At 46.4% G+C, this 15,491-nt stretch overlaps 1 protein-coding gene across 2 annotated transcripts in view; it reads right to left on the minus strand.

Moving 5' to 3' along the window:
* The window catches only part of LOC149359511 (sodium-coupled monocarboxylate transporter 1-like), a 35,714-nt gene extending 24,002 nt beyond the window's left edge, over positions 1 to 11,712 (minus strand). For both annotated transcript variants that reach the window (XR_016288783.1, XM_089571719.1), the window contains exons 1-5: positions 11,421 to 11,712; positions 7,904 to 9,224; positions 6,334 to 6,402; positions 5,809 to 5,860; positions 1,970 to 2,037 (exon numbers count right to left, since the gene is read on the minus strand). Coding sequence is in view for 1 of the 2 variants with exons in the window: in XM_089571719.1 (XP_089427845.1) it covers positions 1,970 to 2,037; positions 5,809 to 5,860; positions 6,334 to 6,402; positions 7,904 to 8,242 (528 nt within the window). In the remaining variant the exon portion in view is untranslated. The remainder of the gene's footprint in view (positions 1 to 1,969; positions 2,038 to 5,808; positions 5,861 to 6,333; positions 6,403 to 7,903; positions 9,225 to 11,420) is intronic.
* Positions 11,713 to 15,491: the final 3,779 nt, after the last annotated feature.

A 15,491-nucleotide genomic window follows, 5' to 3' on the forward strand; every position in this document is an offset into this window, starting at 1 on the left:
CGTGCAAGTGCCCCGCCGGCGTGTAAATTACTCAAACATTAAATCAGTGCTTGGGTATGCCTCAGCTTGGGGCTAAACAACGGACAGATGCGGCGCGTCTATCAAAGGAAGAATGCTTGGCGCCGCTGAACAGTACGGGCCACATATGCACTGCTGTGTGCGTTCGAACGCACGCTACCACAGAACTCCCTGTACAACACTAGTGCCTCACAACGTGGAAAGCCAATAGAAGAACGCGTGCCGCTCTGGACGCCATAGTCCTTCCAAGGAGCCGTCCTTAAGTGTGCTAAGCCTTCTCTGAAATTCATTTCATGCTTGACGATTTAGGCTACGAAGATAAGCCTGCAAGGGTTGGGTTGACTCGCATGCCCTGCCCCCCTAAGAGCACGTAAACATGCTTGGGCGACAGAGTCGGATTAGTGGAACTGGAAAGGAGAAATCACAGCATTGTTTTGTACTGGCGCCGTCGCGTCTGCGGCCTGGGGTCGCGCGTTCTTGGACCCAGCCTATACCCGCTCGCACTGCACTGCCCAACGCTGGACGTCGCTGCAGTCGCGCCGGTCTTTACTTACCAAGACAGAGTTGCTGTAAGCCGTCGCCAAGTCGGTGTGATCTTGCTCATCCCAATGCCTAACTCCAACCGCTCGTGTTCATATCAAGTGAACGAGTCCTTAGATATACAAAACCAGCCGCGAGGACCTGTCCGAAAACCTGTCCGCAAGGTGATATGCAAAGACGACCCCAGACCATTGACGCTGCCTTGTCATACCGTTAAGGCGGAGTTTAAGCGTACTCGAACTTTAGTTCCTTGTGTACCCTCCTCTTTAATCGCTTTCCTTGCTTCTCCGCACTTCGCTTCTTAAAAATAAACGTTCAGCCGGCAGTGTGCGCTCATCTGTGTCTCTTGCCGCGAGATATGCGAAATGTTTAATTTAGAAGGTTTCAGAGTATCCAGAGAAAGCGCAAACAACGAAATTTCAGTGGAGATAGCTTTACTCCTGAAGTGTTTTTCTCTCATAGACTAAGCGTGCCCGCTGGAAAATTTCCGTGGCACCATGCAGCGAGAGTATGGAACATCTAGAGGAAGGGAGCGCTGGAACTGGTAATAATTATCAATTTTAATTTTTGGTGTCCACTCGCCTTTTCGCCGCTAATTAAGAGCTTTCGGGTAAAAATTTTAAGGCGGGTGCATTTTACCTCGTGGTCGTTAACGGTCCCGTTTCAACGACAAGCAGTTTCGGGTCTCTCAAGTGTTTTAATGTGGCGGGTGGCTTTCCATGCGTTGGTGGGTACTTTGTGCGTTATCTGTTAATTCTATGAAATTTCAAGATGCGGCATCTTATGCTTTACGGATACCCGTGTTCATTTCTCGTAAGACAGTAATATTTCTATATGTTTAGAAGTTGCGCCATTGATGAGTTTCCTTGCGCTCTACAACTTTATAACTGGCGATTTTTTCTTGTACCCGAGAGTTAAAAACGAATTTAGTTATACTTCACTAATTAATACAGTGACTATGCAGTAAACGCCCTCTTGAATAGGCGGTTCCCATCACTGCTATTCTTGTTTCACTTATGCAATATGTGCCAAATTCTTCGAACCCCTGGTTCGAGGGACATTATATGAAGAGGGAAACAAACTCGTAAATAGGCAGAGCAGCAGTCATGTGATGCTACTTGCATACATAGTTAACAAAGGGATACTTAGCCATTACGTTATGTACACATTTTCAGAAGAAGTCGCTTAGATGAGCCTGATGAATTCCACACGGTTGCCTACGCAGTGCAATATGAAGCGAAGCAAGTGCCGAAAACCTTTCAGTTGCAGTCATTGTATATGCCGGACAGAGGGCTTCTGCTGCTAGAAACCAGATTTATTTTTGGATCAAAAAGAAATGTGTACCACTCACGCTGTTGGCATAGGAAATGCGCCTTGAGCTGCTCATAGAAGCTCAAGGCGCATTACTTACTATCGCGGTGTAGAAGGTGGAGACAAAGCCGTTCAGCAGGATGGATGACCACACAGGTAGGCCGGTCACTGTAATAAAAAAAAAAGTCGCCAGAGGCACTCAAGACCTATTACGTGTGAGAAGGCGTAAGCCCGCCTGCTCAATTTTGAACGCAGTCGCCGTGCGCTGCGGTGTGATGTAACCCGATGCCACGCAACTGGCAGTTCTACCTCTGCATGGCTGTATGAGAAGAACCAGCGTTCGGTCGATGGTTACTTGTTCACAGAGCGTTTATTGTTAATTTGTTTCCAGCTTACTCTTTATTCCAAAAGGATCGCGCAACGCTAGCAAGCTTAGTTCGTGCGGGCTTTAGGGGCCATGGCTCCCCAAATAGCCTCATCATCATCATCATCAGCCTGACTACGCCCATTGCAGGGAAACGCCCTCTACCATTGTCTCTACAATTAACCCTGTCTTTTTCCAGCTGCGGCCATCGCATCCCCACAAACTTCTTAATCTCATCCGCCCACCCAACTTTCTGCCACCCCCTGCTACGCTTGCCTTACCACGTTACTCTTAAGGACCAGTGGCTATCGTGCCTTCGCATAAGATGCCCTGAACAAGCCCATTTATTCCTCTTGATTTCAGCTAAAATCTCATTAACACGTGTTTGTTCCCTCGCTCGTCCGATCTCATAAACGAGGCATCAGTGGTTTGATTCCTGCTTATTCCAAAATGTTTTATTTTTCCTCTAACGGTAGCGAAACTCCTCAACATCCGCGAGAATCGCCAGGGGAAACGAAAGTATATAGCAGTTGGGCGCACGATCTTGGCTGAAGACTGTATGTTTGACCCGTATCCTCTATGTGTGTTCGAAATGAAAACGTATCGTACGTACAGTAACTGTCCAGCGGAAGCCATTGACGCAGCACCTATCGGGAATTGTGGAGAGAAAGGGAGGAAAAATGTAGGGAGCAAGACAAAAAGGATACTGAATGAATTTTAAATTGTGGGGTTTAACTTCCCCAAGTGGCGCATGACCTATGCTGGACGCCACAGTGGGGGGCTCTGTATTAATTCACACCTACGGAGGTTCTTCAACGTTCGCTGAAGTGAGCCGAGAAAGGGGTATGTTATACTTTTCTTTGTCCGCTCTCTGGATTGGGCCAGTATTGCCGCCTGAGTCATAGAGTTTCTTACTATTACCTAGAGGGAAAGCTGGCGGCGCTGCACTTCAGCCACCATGAACGCCCAAAGCATCATGGGGCGGTGAGCTATTTGTTGCGGCACAGTCGTAATTTTTCGGAAACATGGAGTGGCACTACTAAAACAATCATTCCGAAAACTCCGTTCGTGTGTGCGCAGACGACTTTCGCGCGAACGCAGTATGCAAAATCCATAGTAGTGAAAACGCAACGACACAAGACGCCAATAAAAGGTTTCACTTTTCCGAAATGCCATTAAAAAACATCTTATAGTATTTAAGCAACAACATCTTTTTTGAAAACATTTACTTTTAAAAGTGCGCCTGTTAATTACGAAATATTAGTTTTTATAGTGTTGATTCTAGGCCAATAGGAGAGCGAGTCGTCCCTTATTTTGGGCAAACTTTGCACTTAAATGCTTTTCTGCTTGTTTGTTGCAATCATTCGACAAGATATTCAATGCTAGGACGTTTGTAGTTATCAAACAGCTTAATTTTTCTATTATTTTTTGGCCAAAAGTTGCAGTTCCGCAACAAGTAGCTCACCGCCCCATGATGCTTGAGCGCCCATGGTGGCTGAAGTGGTCTCGAGGGGTCGCCATGCAAACTCCCATAGACGGGCTGCCAGCTTTCCCTCTAGGTAATAGTAAGAAACTCTATGGCCTGAGTAATACGACTGAGCCACGCACAGCTATAGAGAGAGAGAGAGAGACTAATGAATAATGGAGAAGATTGCCTGGTTATGGGCCTGGCATGCTACTCCAGATGAGGGTGAAAGAAGAGGGTGAAAAAGAGAGAAAAAAAGGTGAAATCAAACATACTCAACACTCGGGCACTCACATACACACATTATTGTCAAAGTATGTCCACTAAAGCCGTGTCCCTTAGAAAAACTAAGAATGCTTTTGTCCCTAGCTCAGCCGAAGTCGCATTAGTCCAGGGTCCAAGGACATGCTCCAGGCGCACGGGGCCGTCCTGACGAAGTCCTAAATAACTTAACAGTGCCTTGCGATGGGTATTAAAGATTTGGCAGCGGCAGATCAAGTGTTGAATATCCTCGCGCACACCACATGTCGGGCACATAGGGCTACTATAGCTACGCTATAGTACGCTATAGGTATAGTACGCTGCAGCTATAGGTACGCACGTGCGCCACATTAGTACGAAATTCTTGGAAACCACCGGCCGACCTCTCCACCTTTCCCTCATTAAAATTCCTTTCTCTCTCTCTCTCTCACTATGCACATAAGGCGAATGGTGCCACTAAACATGGTGTTTTACCCTGCGAAGTGTCCGCACCGACAAGATTTGTGCCTGTTGTCTGGGTGCTGCCACGCCATGGACGATAAGCCGATAAGCGCAAGGCGGGGCACCCTAAAGTAGGTCGTGCCTCATCGTCGGACTTATATGACCGTACAAGTGCCCTGCCTGCCCGCGCTTGATGACACGCTTTCCATCATTGTCTCACGCAGCACGCGACGCAGCACGAAGAACTGCTACTTCGTGGGCCCAGACACCTGTACAGGCTCGCTCCCGTGGCGGGTTCTTACGATTCAGAAAGACGTTCATTATGGCAAGCCGGTGCTCCCTGTGAAGCACCACATGCGGCGCGACCATAGATGTAACGCAAAGCTTGTTGGTACTATAAATGGGCATCCGCCGTTATTCCGCGTAGCTTTAAAATGAAAACACCAAGCATTAAGGCCACCAATGCGGGGTCCCCCATATCAAAGGTGTAGCGTTGCTTGCCCTTATTTCCGACCACATTGGGATGTTCGTTGTTCAAGGTGCTTTTTGTTCGGCAGCAGCACTGCTGCTCAGCAGTGGACAGTGTTTTGAACAAGCCCCATTGGCACAAGGATTTAATAATACTCATTGTTTAGCACGGCAAAGGGGGCGCAGATACCATCGGGGTCAAAAGTAGCAGAGCCCCTCCTTCAAGTTCCGGGCCATGCCACTCTGCAAAGGGGCGCCACCTGACATAACGCTTCTGGTGTAGAAACGGGCCCGCTGCGCCGGTCTCGGCACCAGAAATGTCAAAGGGCGCCCTCACGCAGAGTGGCACGGGGTTGTTACTTATGTCCCCGATAGTATATACACGCCCAGATACTGAACGCAGGGCCGATTGGCAACTGTGAATTCAATGCTCTCGAGGGCAGCACTATAACCATGCGCGAAACACAACAAAGTATGACATCATTTAAGTTTAGATGCTTGGTGAGTGCGAGGCTCATCTCAGTGAAGAAAATAACAGTATCGCTTTAACAGTATCGCCCGAGCATTGAGAAAACGACCGTACAGAAATCTACGAAGAAGCGAGGCGACGGAACGGACGAAAGTTCAGGCAGTTTTCTGCGTGTCTTGGCACACTCCTTTGCAATAGAGCGCTGTACGACAGTTGGTTCAACGCTCGGGTGAAGCTGCTCCAGAAATGTCCGGGTGCACATTGCATGTGGTCCAAGAAAATGAAATTCAGTCTCAGCTTTGAGAAGATTGTACTATTAGATGTGTCTTCAGCATAATATTTATATTGAGCTATTTCTCGTTGATCCGCTTCTCACCTGTTTTTTACGGACCGCACATGCTTATAGTAATAATATGTGTGAAAAATGTCGGCTACTTGCTTTAGAAAAGTACGAGAAAGTCCTGTACATACCGGACCCAAGAGCCAGTGAGGGGCCGTACAGCACAACTCCCAAGTAAATCAGCTGGAAAACGAAATAACCAATTATCAAGTCTATGTAGACGTGCCAGTAGAAATTGTGCACTGAAAAATCAGGCCCCTGGTCAGTGTAGGAAAAGATAACTTGTCTACTATTCCATCTACAACTGTTCGCCGTTGTTTTATTGCTTAAAGAAAACTGTACGAGCGTCGTGTGCGATCGTTGCCTAAGCAAATCATGTGGTATAAAAAGCGGCAAGAAGGAATGCGTCAGAAGCGGGACTACATTACGCATAATGTTTCAGGCTAATGCTACACCCGCTGCAGATTTCTTGTTTCTGCGAAAGCATGTTCTACAACCCGTCTTTGTCTTTACACAAATAGCTTCTATTATGATGACGAGAAATGAACTATCGTTAATAAAATATCTAAATTTCGACAGCACTAGCATAAAGTCATATGTTTTCTGCCATGTGGTTTGGACAACATATTATGTGTAGACACGGAAAGAAAACTCACCGTTTGCAACATGAAGACAACAGACGCTATGTTTCTGACAGCGGTTGATGAGAACCTCTTCTCCAAGTACTGGAAAGACGAAAAACTGTAGTTAAATTTTTGCCTTGTACTTTCATTTTTAGCACAGGGTGCTATTTGAACACTTGCCTACGAAAACGTGTATGCAGCTTATTTATGCTCCTCTGTGTTGGGCTGACGAAGGATCCAATGTTAATAGGAAGCTTTTCAAACAAAACTTGATATTTTCACGTAAAAAAAGACTGTTCAGCCTGAATAGTCTATGCAGGCCTATAGACAGCTAAATTTTGGATTACACCTCAAAACAGTAAAGCTTCATTTGCTACAGGCATGTAGAGAATAGTGTGGAAAGTAAAACGGCTGGTAATTTCCCATGAACCTCACTGACAAGCACTTGAAAAGTCATGTAGTCATTGATTTTTTTTACCTATGATACTGAGGATGCTACAAGCGCATTGATATTATTGCGAGTTTAATTGTCCTTACTGCATCATTACTAGTTCAGCCGAGCTTTCCTGAAAACTGGCTCTCATTTAGGTTGGTTTGGTGTTTGATTACTATCTCTGCACAGTCTGAAATCTTTACTTGCCTTTGTCAATGGCGTTAGGGAAAAACAGAAGTGCTTTCCTATGAAGACACATGTGAAGTACTAAGCTTTGCTAGTTTTTTCAAAGAAACTGTAATAAAAAAAATCCTAGATTGAAAAGTAACAAGTATACCAGCAAACTTCATTTCATTCGCCCACCAAACATTGTGCCACCCCCCGCTACGCTTGCCTTACCATTACCTTTAACGACCATTGGTTATCTTGCCTTCGGATGACATATCCTTGCCCAGCTCATTTCGCCTTCTTGATTTCGACTAGGATGCCATTAACCCGCATTTTTTCCCTCACCCAGTCTGCCCTCTCCCTGCCTTTTAACGTTACAACTATCACTTTCCTTTCTATAGCTCGCTGCGTTGTCCTCATTTTAAATGAAAACCTTTTCGTTAGCCTCCACGCTTCTGCCCTAGAGGTGAGTACCGGCAAGATACAGCTGTTATGTACATTTCACTGCAGTGATATTGGTAAATTGCCCTTCATGATCTGAGAGAACCTGGAAAATGCACTCCACACCGTTCTTAATGTTCTAGCTATTTCTCTCTCATGAACCGTATCTGCGGTCACTACCTGTTCGTCCGAAGCCTCAAGTGGGCTATGCTGGACGCCCTTGTGGAGGGCTCTGGTCTAAATCGGTCATACGGCGACCTTTGACCTGCACTGACATCGCACAGCACAGGGGAGGTTTTGCGTCATCTACTGAAATGGCTGTATCACACAGAAGCCACGGAATGCGACTAACGGGGAATTTGCTTCCGAGACTTAAGGTGAAAATAGACATGTCAATTTTGCCCCCCCCCCCCCCTCTTTTCTCTCTCGTTTTTTTTTCTGTGTTTTTTATTTCAACGCTGTTTTGAGAGGGTTCGTTCACGTTTGAACAAAGGAAACATATTCCAGGCCAGACGAAATGTGCGCAGAAAAGTAGGAACCATTCAAAAGCACCTTACGAACCTCGTTGATGCTTGTGATGTCCATCTTGTAGTACATGGGCAAGAATACAAACGCAGCAACCAGAATGGAACCGGTGGTCGTAATGGTGCCCATCCAGAGCATTGAGCCATGCACAAACACTTCCGAAGGCAGTCCCAGAATGCCGATGGATGACAGGTAGCTGGCCATCATTGACATGGACACCGGGAGCCAACCCAGCTCCCTGTTGCCTGTCAGGAAGTGCTTGTTGGACTTATTCCGGCGGTCGCGCCACGCGAAGAAGACGCCGATGCCAGCCGACAGCACGAGAAATCCAACGAGCACCATGTAGTCCAGCACCGCGAAATGGGTGGCGGTCATCTTGATAAGTTCGTTTTGAGTGTTTATTTATGAGTGCCCACTTTCTGTTTCACTGCTTAGGTGTCTTCGGCAATGCTCAAACTGAGCGGCTAACCTTTTCTTCGACCAACAGCACTTAAGCACAAGCCGCCTCTTTTCTTCTGGTCTGGTTAGATTGTCATGCCCTCAATGGGTGCGTTGAAGGGAACACGGTTTCCCTGAAGTGCTATTCTTATTAGTATGTCTGAGGACGTGCCAAACGCTCTGGGCTAAAATAAACCCTTGTATCCGCTGGTATATATTTCACAGTTGTTTTGGAGAAGTGTTTATTTCAGCTCACTGCGGTTGCTGGCGAGAGCTGGAGCTCTACGACAATCTCTTCACACCTTGATTTGCTCTTGCAGTCATAGTAAGTTTTTTATCTCAGCCCAGATGCCGTATGATAAACGCTCGGCTTCGCCGTGAGGCGACGTTCCACTATAACTCTTTACTTTTTGTATCTGTGTGATTTTTTTGCAATTTTTCGGTTGTTTTATGCACATGTGACCTTCTTTTCTTGCCTGTTGTCTAAGTGCCACTAATGTAACTTATTTTGCACAGTCAGTCACGAATAGTGTTGTCACTTGGTCATATGCAGGACTCTCAGCAGGGCCAACCCATTCAGGTGTTTTGAAAAATTTTCAGGAATTTTTGCTGTCTTCTTGGCGTCGCTGAGCAGGGTGGGCTGCCCGTCCCTTCTCAATTTCGCTTCAGTCCTCTGCTCTCTTGCGTTCGGACGGTTTACATCACCCTGTCATGGCTAAACCTTGTCTCGGAACTTGCTGGCGTGTCTTTTTCACCTGTGGATGATCGCCCCTTAATGAGCTTCCTGCTGCTTTGGTCGATGACACTTTTCTTCTGCAGCTGCGGAAAAATATTTTCACAGCTAATGATTTATCGTCCAGACACATAGGTCTTCGATTCTGTGTGCTTGAAGGGGGGCCTCTCCTGTCGATCTGGCCAGCTGAAAACGGCAGAAAAAAATTACTGATTAGAGAGGCTAGGTTTTTTTAATATTCTTCATTGAAATGTTTATTCTTTTCTCTCTTTCTGGATGTAGGATTATCATCTATTTAATCACTTCAGGTGTACAAAGAAGAAACTGGCTTCGCAGACGATTAGGCGTAAAATTTCCCAAGATGAGCTGCTGTATATATTAACTATTAGCAGAGACACAAAGAACGGAAATATGTTTATGATAACGTTAACACGACTGAAAGATGCTAAAATGTCACAATCAAAGCGGTGTGTGGAATGCTGAGAACGACTTGAATATCATTTCTCTTCGATCGCTTTTGGGTCACTGCTCTGGAATTAAAACTTGATGAAGCAAGGTTACGTCTAGGACTAGAAAGAAGGTGCTCAGCTAAACAAGTAAAGATAACCTAATAGGTCACTCAGGGAAACTCCATCCTGTTATTGTTCCGAGTATAATTTGATACTCTGCCTGTATTTGGCTACGCAAAAGAAGTATTTACCGCCGAGAATATTTGATTTAAAAATTTTTCGCCAGCTGATTCAAATTCGTCCTTGGCGAATAGGGAGGATTACTACCTCTTAGACGTTAACGGTTCACTCTAAACACGAATGTGCCTATATAGCAGTAAAAAAGAAATAGGGTGTTCTATAGCGTACACCCTTTTATAAATATATGGGTGCTAGAGGACAGCTTACTCCCTTTTTACTCCTTTATGTTTAGAGTTTGGCGAAGCGTAGCCTCTGGGATCCGCGCTAATTTATTTAGACGCATGAACTTTACTTGCGAAATCAGCCAGTGATGACACCTGTGTCTCGCTATTTCTTGTGCTTTCTAGCCTACGCAAGCTCCCCTTTCGGTGATAGTATACCCTCTTTTTGACTAGAACTCTGTACCCTGTCTATACACTCTAAATACGAATAGGACTATATGGGAGTGAAAAAGGAGTAAACTGTCCTCTGTCGCACTCCCGTTTATGAATGGGACAGCGTGCTCCTTTTTTTGCTTCTTTCTTTCTAGAGTGTACATACCCACTTCGACTTGTCCTCGGCGACCTTTTTAAGTTGATGACAAACTTAAGTTGGTATCGATAGAGGTACAACCGCGTTCTACTGGCAAATACAGCACTATCATTAAACCCTTCCAGCTTTGATAAGTTACAACAGGTCAGAAAATGAAGTAGCTATCGCAACTATCGGCCATTTACCAAATCAATCTGTGGTGCGTCAAGACCTTTTTACTGCGGATCTTTGAGGCTAGGCTATACCACTTCAATTCCAAACGGTGATCACGGGTTTCTTTAGGTCTTGGTGCCGCGAGTTCAAATGGAGCGGCGGGAAAAAAATTTGTTTAATTTTAACTGAAATATTCGCAGCTAAAGCCGTTTTCTGTTCTGCCATGCATACATAAGTAGCAGCACTGAAAAGGCTTAGAAGCAATTTTCGCCATTAATAAAAATTGGATTGAGTTCTGCATAGTTCGTGGGCCAAAGCGCTTACTCCACCCTCCATCCATAGCAAGCACGAGCCACCTTCCTGCCGCACCTCCATAGGTGAGAAAAGGCTGGCCCGTCTACCCACTCATTGACACCATCGAGATACCTCCACGCTCTAACCTCTTACCCCTTACCCTTCCATAAATGGCATACGTCGCATACCCCCTAACACTACTCCTTCCCACCACCAAGCCAGCGACCGCTACCGTCCATGAGGCCCCCGACCCTATAGAAGCCCACGTTGCAGCGGAGCGAAAAAGCGGCGAAACTGAGCTCAAAGACACAGCTGACCCTAAAGTGCGCCCTAAACCGTCCACCTCAACCCTCCACCCACAGTAGACCTCGAGGCACCTCCTGATCTGACCTCCGCCCAGGCAGTAAAATAGTTCATTACAGTAAAATCATCAAAGTAATCTTCGAAGGTGGATCCACCTGCTACTCAGCTTTCGCGCATCAGGTTTCATGATCCTACTGCCAATTTTTTCTTCTCTGTAATAATTTCTGCTTTGGCACTTTTTCAAAGTGCGGTATTCTATTCCATTTGCAATGTTTTGTGCAACACTATACGAATTTAACGGCGGCATCAGTTGGCGAACTTTGGAGGGTCCCTTAAAGACGCAAAGGATTCTAGGTTTTCTGTTTCGATGTGAGAAAGAAAGCAAAGAGTGCGAACAAAACAATGCACAGACCTCTGGTGTTCCCACGGGACTGGTTCTTATCCTTCGCTCACTTTTCTTGGCGCCGGTGCGTCGCACGATGAGCAGGCCTTCCAGCCCAACGAAGCCGTAGTGTTTTGGACGTCCCTGTCAAGCGAAGCTTACCGGCGGGACTGACGCCTTGGAACCATGCGCCCACTGAATTGGTCACATAATTTCGGCAGGTCGTACAGCCTGCCAGGTTCAGGTGTAGGTGTGTTCAAGCTCGTGGCGACTATTGTTATCACGCGCTCGCCCTGTGTAGGGAGCGCGTTAAGGAGGCGCGAATAGGCAGGTCATTTTCGCACCGTCCAGGGGCCCATATAAAGACCTGATAGCGGCCAGCCGCGCTGTCACCCGTGTATTGCGCAAGGCTTTACAAGACGAGGATACAACATTATGAGAACAAAGAATAACTGCTCAAAGAAAGGACCGGACAAGAGAGAATAAGAACCACACGGGACAAACGCAGACTAACAACTGATTTATTGCACCAACGCCTCCTTCCTTCAACAGCAAAGCGCATGTTTCAGCAGCAAAGCAGGACCACACGGGACAAACGCGGACAAGCAACTGATTTATTGCACCAACGCCTCCTTCCTTCAACAGCAAAGCGCATGTTTCAGCAGCAAAGCAGGACCACACGGGACAAACGCAGACTAGCAACTGATTTATTGCACCAACGCCTCCTTCCTTCAACAGGAAAGCGCATCCTCATGCGCTTTGTTGTTGAAGCATGCGCTTTGCTGTTGAAGGAAGGAGGCGTTGGTGCAATACATCAGTTGCTAGTCTGCGTTTGTCCCGTGTGGTCCTGCTTTGCTGTTGAAGAATGCGCTTTGCTGTTGAAGGAAGGAGGCGTTGGTGCAATACATCAGCTGCTAGTCTGCGTTTGTCCCGTGTGGTCCTGCTTTGCTGTTGAAGTATGCGCTTTGCTGTTGAAGGAAGGAGGCGTTGGTGCAATACATCAGTTGCTAGTCTGCGTTTGTCCCGTGTGGTCCTGCTTTGCTGTTGAAGGAAGGAGGCGTTGGTGCAATACATCAGTTGCTAGTCTGCGTTTGTCCCGTGTGGTCCTGCTTTGCTGTTGAAGAATGCGCTTTGCTGTTGAAGGAAGGAGGCGTTGGTGCAATAAATCAATTGTTAGTCTGCGTTCCTCCCGTGTGGTTCTTCTTCTCTCTTGTCCCGTCCTTTTTTTTGCGCAGTTATTCTTTGTTCTCATAAAGTCGTACCAACTAGCCCCTCACCGCACTCTTCTAGAAGTCAGTGGAATGCGGTTTGCAGAAAGGCGCAAACGAAAGCTTGTTGACTGCTTGATGCTTGCCGTGTGTATGTCGCCGCGACCATAGTTAAATGGGTGATTCAGTTAAGACTAGGAAGGGCAGCACTTTCCAAACGAAGATTTCTTCTCTGTTGGGATGTTGAGTGAAATTCTTCTTTACGCGTTCATGAGTGCCTAACTTATGGTGGAGGTGTGTTGTTTAGTTGGGTTGGATTTTATGGCACGTAAGCAACTAAAACAGCTTCAAAGCGTCGGGAGAATCCTTCTTGGCAATTAATACACTTAAAGGACCCTTCGCTTGAATGCTTATTGGAAGTCGGCAAACGCTGTAGTATGGGAAGCCTGAGGGATTGCTCAGCCCGTACGTGCGCTCTTGATTCCGTAATCGTATCATCGGGACGTTGTCATTCTATATTCTTCAATAGTGCGCGAGCGGCAAGTGACAACAATTTTCACGGAGATCCGCCACCGATGTTTTTTATTTGAAAAACGATCAGTTGCTTTGGACAGGAAATTGTCAACAGGACATTTCTATTGGTTTCGGTGGCTGCTTGCATCCGTAATATGTAAACCGAGTTTAAAATTACGGGCGAAAATGCGCATTGTATTTGTGAGGATATTTCGGTTGGAAAATTGTGTCTCTGCGCTGCGATTTGCGCATTACTTTAGAGCGTGTGTATGTAATTCGGCAACTGTCACGTTTCATCTTTATGAAACCGATTATAGAAATCTATGTACTTCGGCGCATTGCATCAGTCTCGACACCAGGAGTGCATCGTTAGGTGGCGCTCGAAACTTGAGGTGGGGTTCAGAGACTCGCGACTTTCTATACTGGAACAACAGGGCAAAATCCTCCGAGAACCGGCCGAAAGAATGCGACTCCGCTCGGAAGCGGCGGCATGGCATCGGCACGGGATCAACGCGTGCATTCTAGAACTTTCCTCCTGTCTTCACCAATGGTGACGCGCACCCTGGCGGGAGGGTGAGAGAGTGTTTGTGCTTTGAACAATAGTGCATGTGCCGGCCTGCTTTTTCACGGCGTAACAGACGCCACTTATGTAAATAAAGGGCGTTTATTGCCTGCGGCCAGCCCGAGGCATAGTTCGGTCGCTTGAAGAAAGCTCTATGGTGTATCTGCCAGGTTTAAACTCCACTGAGGCCCAGCCTACGGACCAATAAGGGAGCGCGAGCCTGTCTTTTGGACGGCCACTTCATTGATATTCTGGTCGTCGAACTGTCGCTGTGTCAGGTGAACAATTTTTGTTTATTTTCTTCGCCTCTCTCGTGTTTAGTGCGCTGTTGTTGTTCTGAGCAACAGTCTGAAATGTTGCTTTGCTTGTGTTTTCTAGAACACCTTGCATGTGCTCTTATGAGTGATGTGTCGCTCTTCTGTATCATTCCTCTACAGTTTGTATTTGGTTGTTCAGTGATTTTTTGAGTCCAAACCATTCTCTGGCTTGCGGTCGGCGAAAGCTGGGCACCGAATGACTAACCCTCCTTTGTTTCTTGGTGTTGGGTTCCTGTCGGATTTCTAACGTTAAATCGAGGGCATTTCCTGTGAGACCGGAACGGCTGCACTCACACGCTTTAAGAGCGTCTGGGCACACGGACCAACCGTCTGTGTGCGACAGCATTGCATTATTTTGTTTTAAAGTATAAAATTAAATCACAACTAACAGTCATGTCCGCGTCACCATATTACACAGGATCTCGCCCACAACCTACAGCTATGAGTGCACATTTTGCAAAGTACCAAACACCCTGCCACGTCCGGTGTGGGGATGCAAGGGAGCAGATGGAAACATCGGCACCAAAGACCTAACCGAAGAGCAGTGGGAGGCTCAGCTGTCAAGCTTCAGCTGGAGTGACCAGGGAAGTCTGGCCAATCTGATCAAAGGTGCGGGTCCAGGTTTGCTCGAATGAGGAGGCTGTTCGCCTAGCGCGAATACTTTTCGCTTGCTCTAGATAAAATTTTATTTGTCTCTCTCAGAATGCTCCGCATATTTTGTTCTGTTAGCTTTAGTGGATATTTTCTGCTACAGAAAACAGGAGCCATAATTTAGACTTGGCACCTGCTGCGTGACGTTTTATTTCAATTCGAAGTACTTACACCCACAAAATACTCACATTTCTATGTGACGCTGCACACTTGTGAAATGACGCACAAGAGTTGTTGCGTTTGAGTCTTTTACACTATTGCCAGCTCTTATTTCATTTTTTCCTGTCTCTTGCGCCATGGAATGTTTTATGGCACAGGCTGGATAGTTGCAAAATGCAAATCCTATGTGCACTTACGCAAAAGCATGTATTCTTTTGCCCGTTCAGTAGCTAATCACATCAGTGACAGTGCATATTGCTGCCGAGCGCTGTCGACCTCTGCCAGATGCACGCATGTGCACACGTCTTTCTCCGCATTTTTCTGTTGTTACTGTTGCCTTTGCTTCAGACCAGCAAATGAACTAAAAGTATTTTATTTTCATGATTTCGGCTTTACAAATGCCGGGATCCGTCTCCAGGTAGCAATTTTCAGTGATGGCACATAATAAAAATGCACTAATGTGACGCCGGCTTGAAGTGAGGCGAAGCAGGCAGTTGATGCTCTATCAGCAGAGTATTGAGTTCAACAGGTGCCGTCCCATTCTGCGAAAAGAAACAGCAACATATTGTTATGGTACTACCGTTACGGTTACCGTTACGGTACTACTGTTACGGTAACGGTACCGTTACGGTAATATTAAAAAAATGTTCACGGTTTGGACAGGAGAAAAACCCTTATAATGGCACTGCAC

The sequence above is a fragment of the Amblyomma mixtum genome, chromosome 2, assembly GCF_055824585.1.
Source record: "Amblyomma mixtum isolate Tamu chromosome 2, ASM5582458v1, whole genome shotgun sequence".
NCBI classification, from domain to species: domain Eukaryota; kingdom Metazoa; phylum Arthropoda; class Arachnida; order Ixodida; family Ixodidae; genus Amblyomma; species Amblyomma mixtum.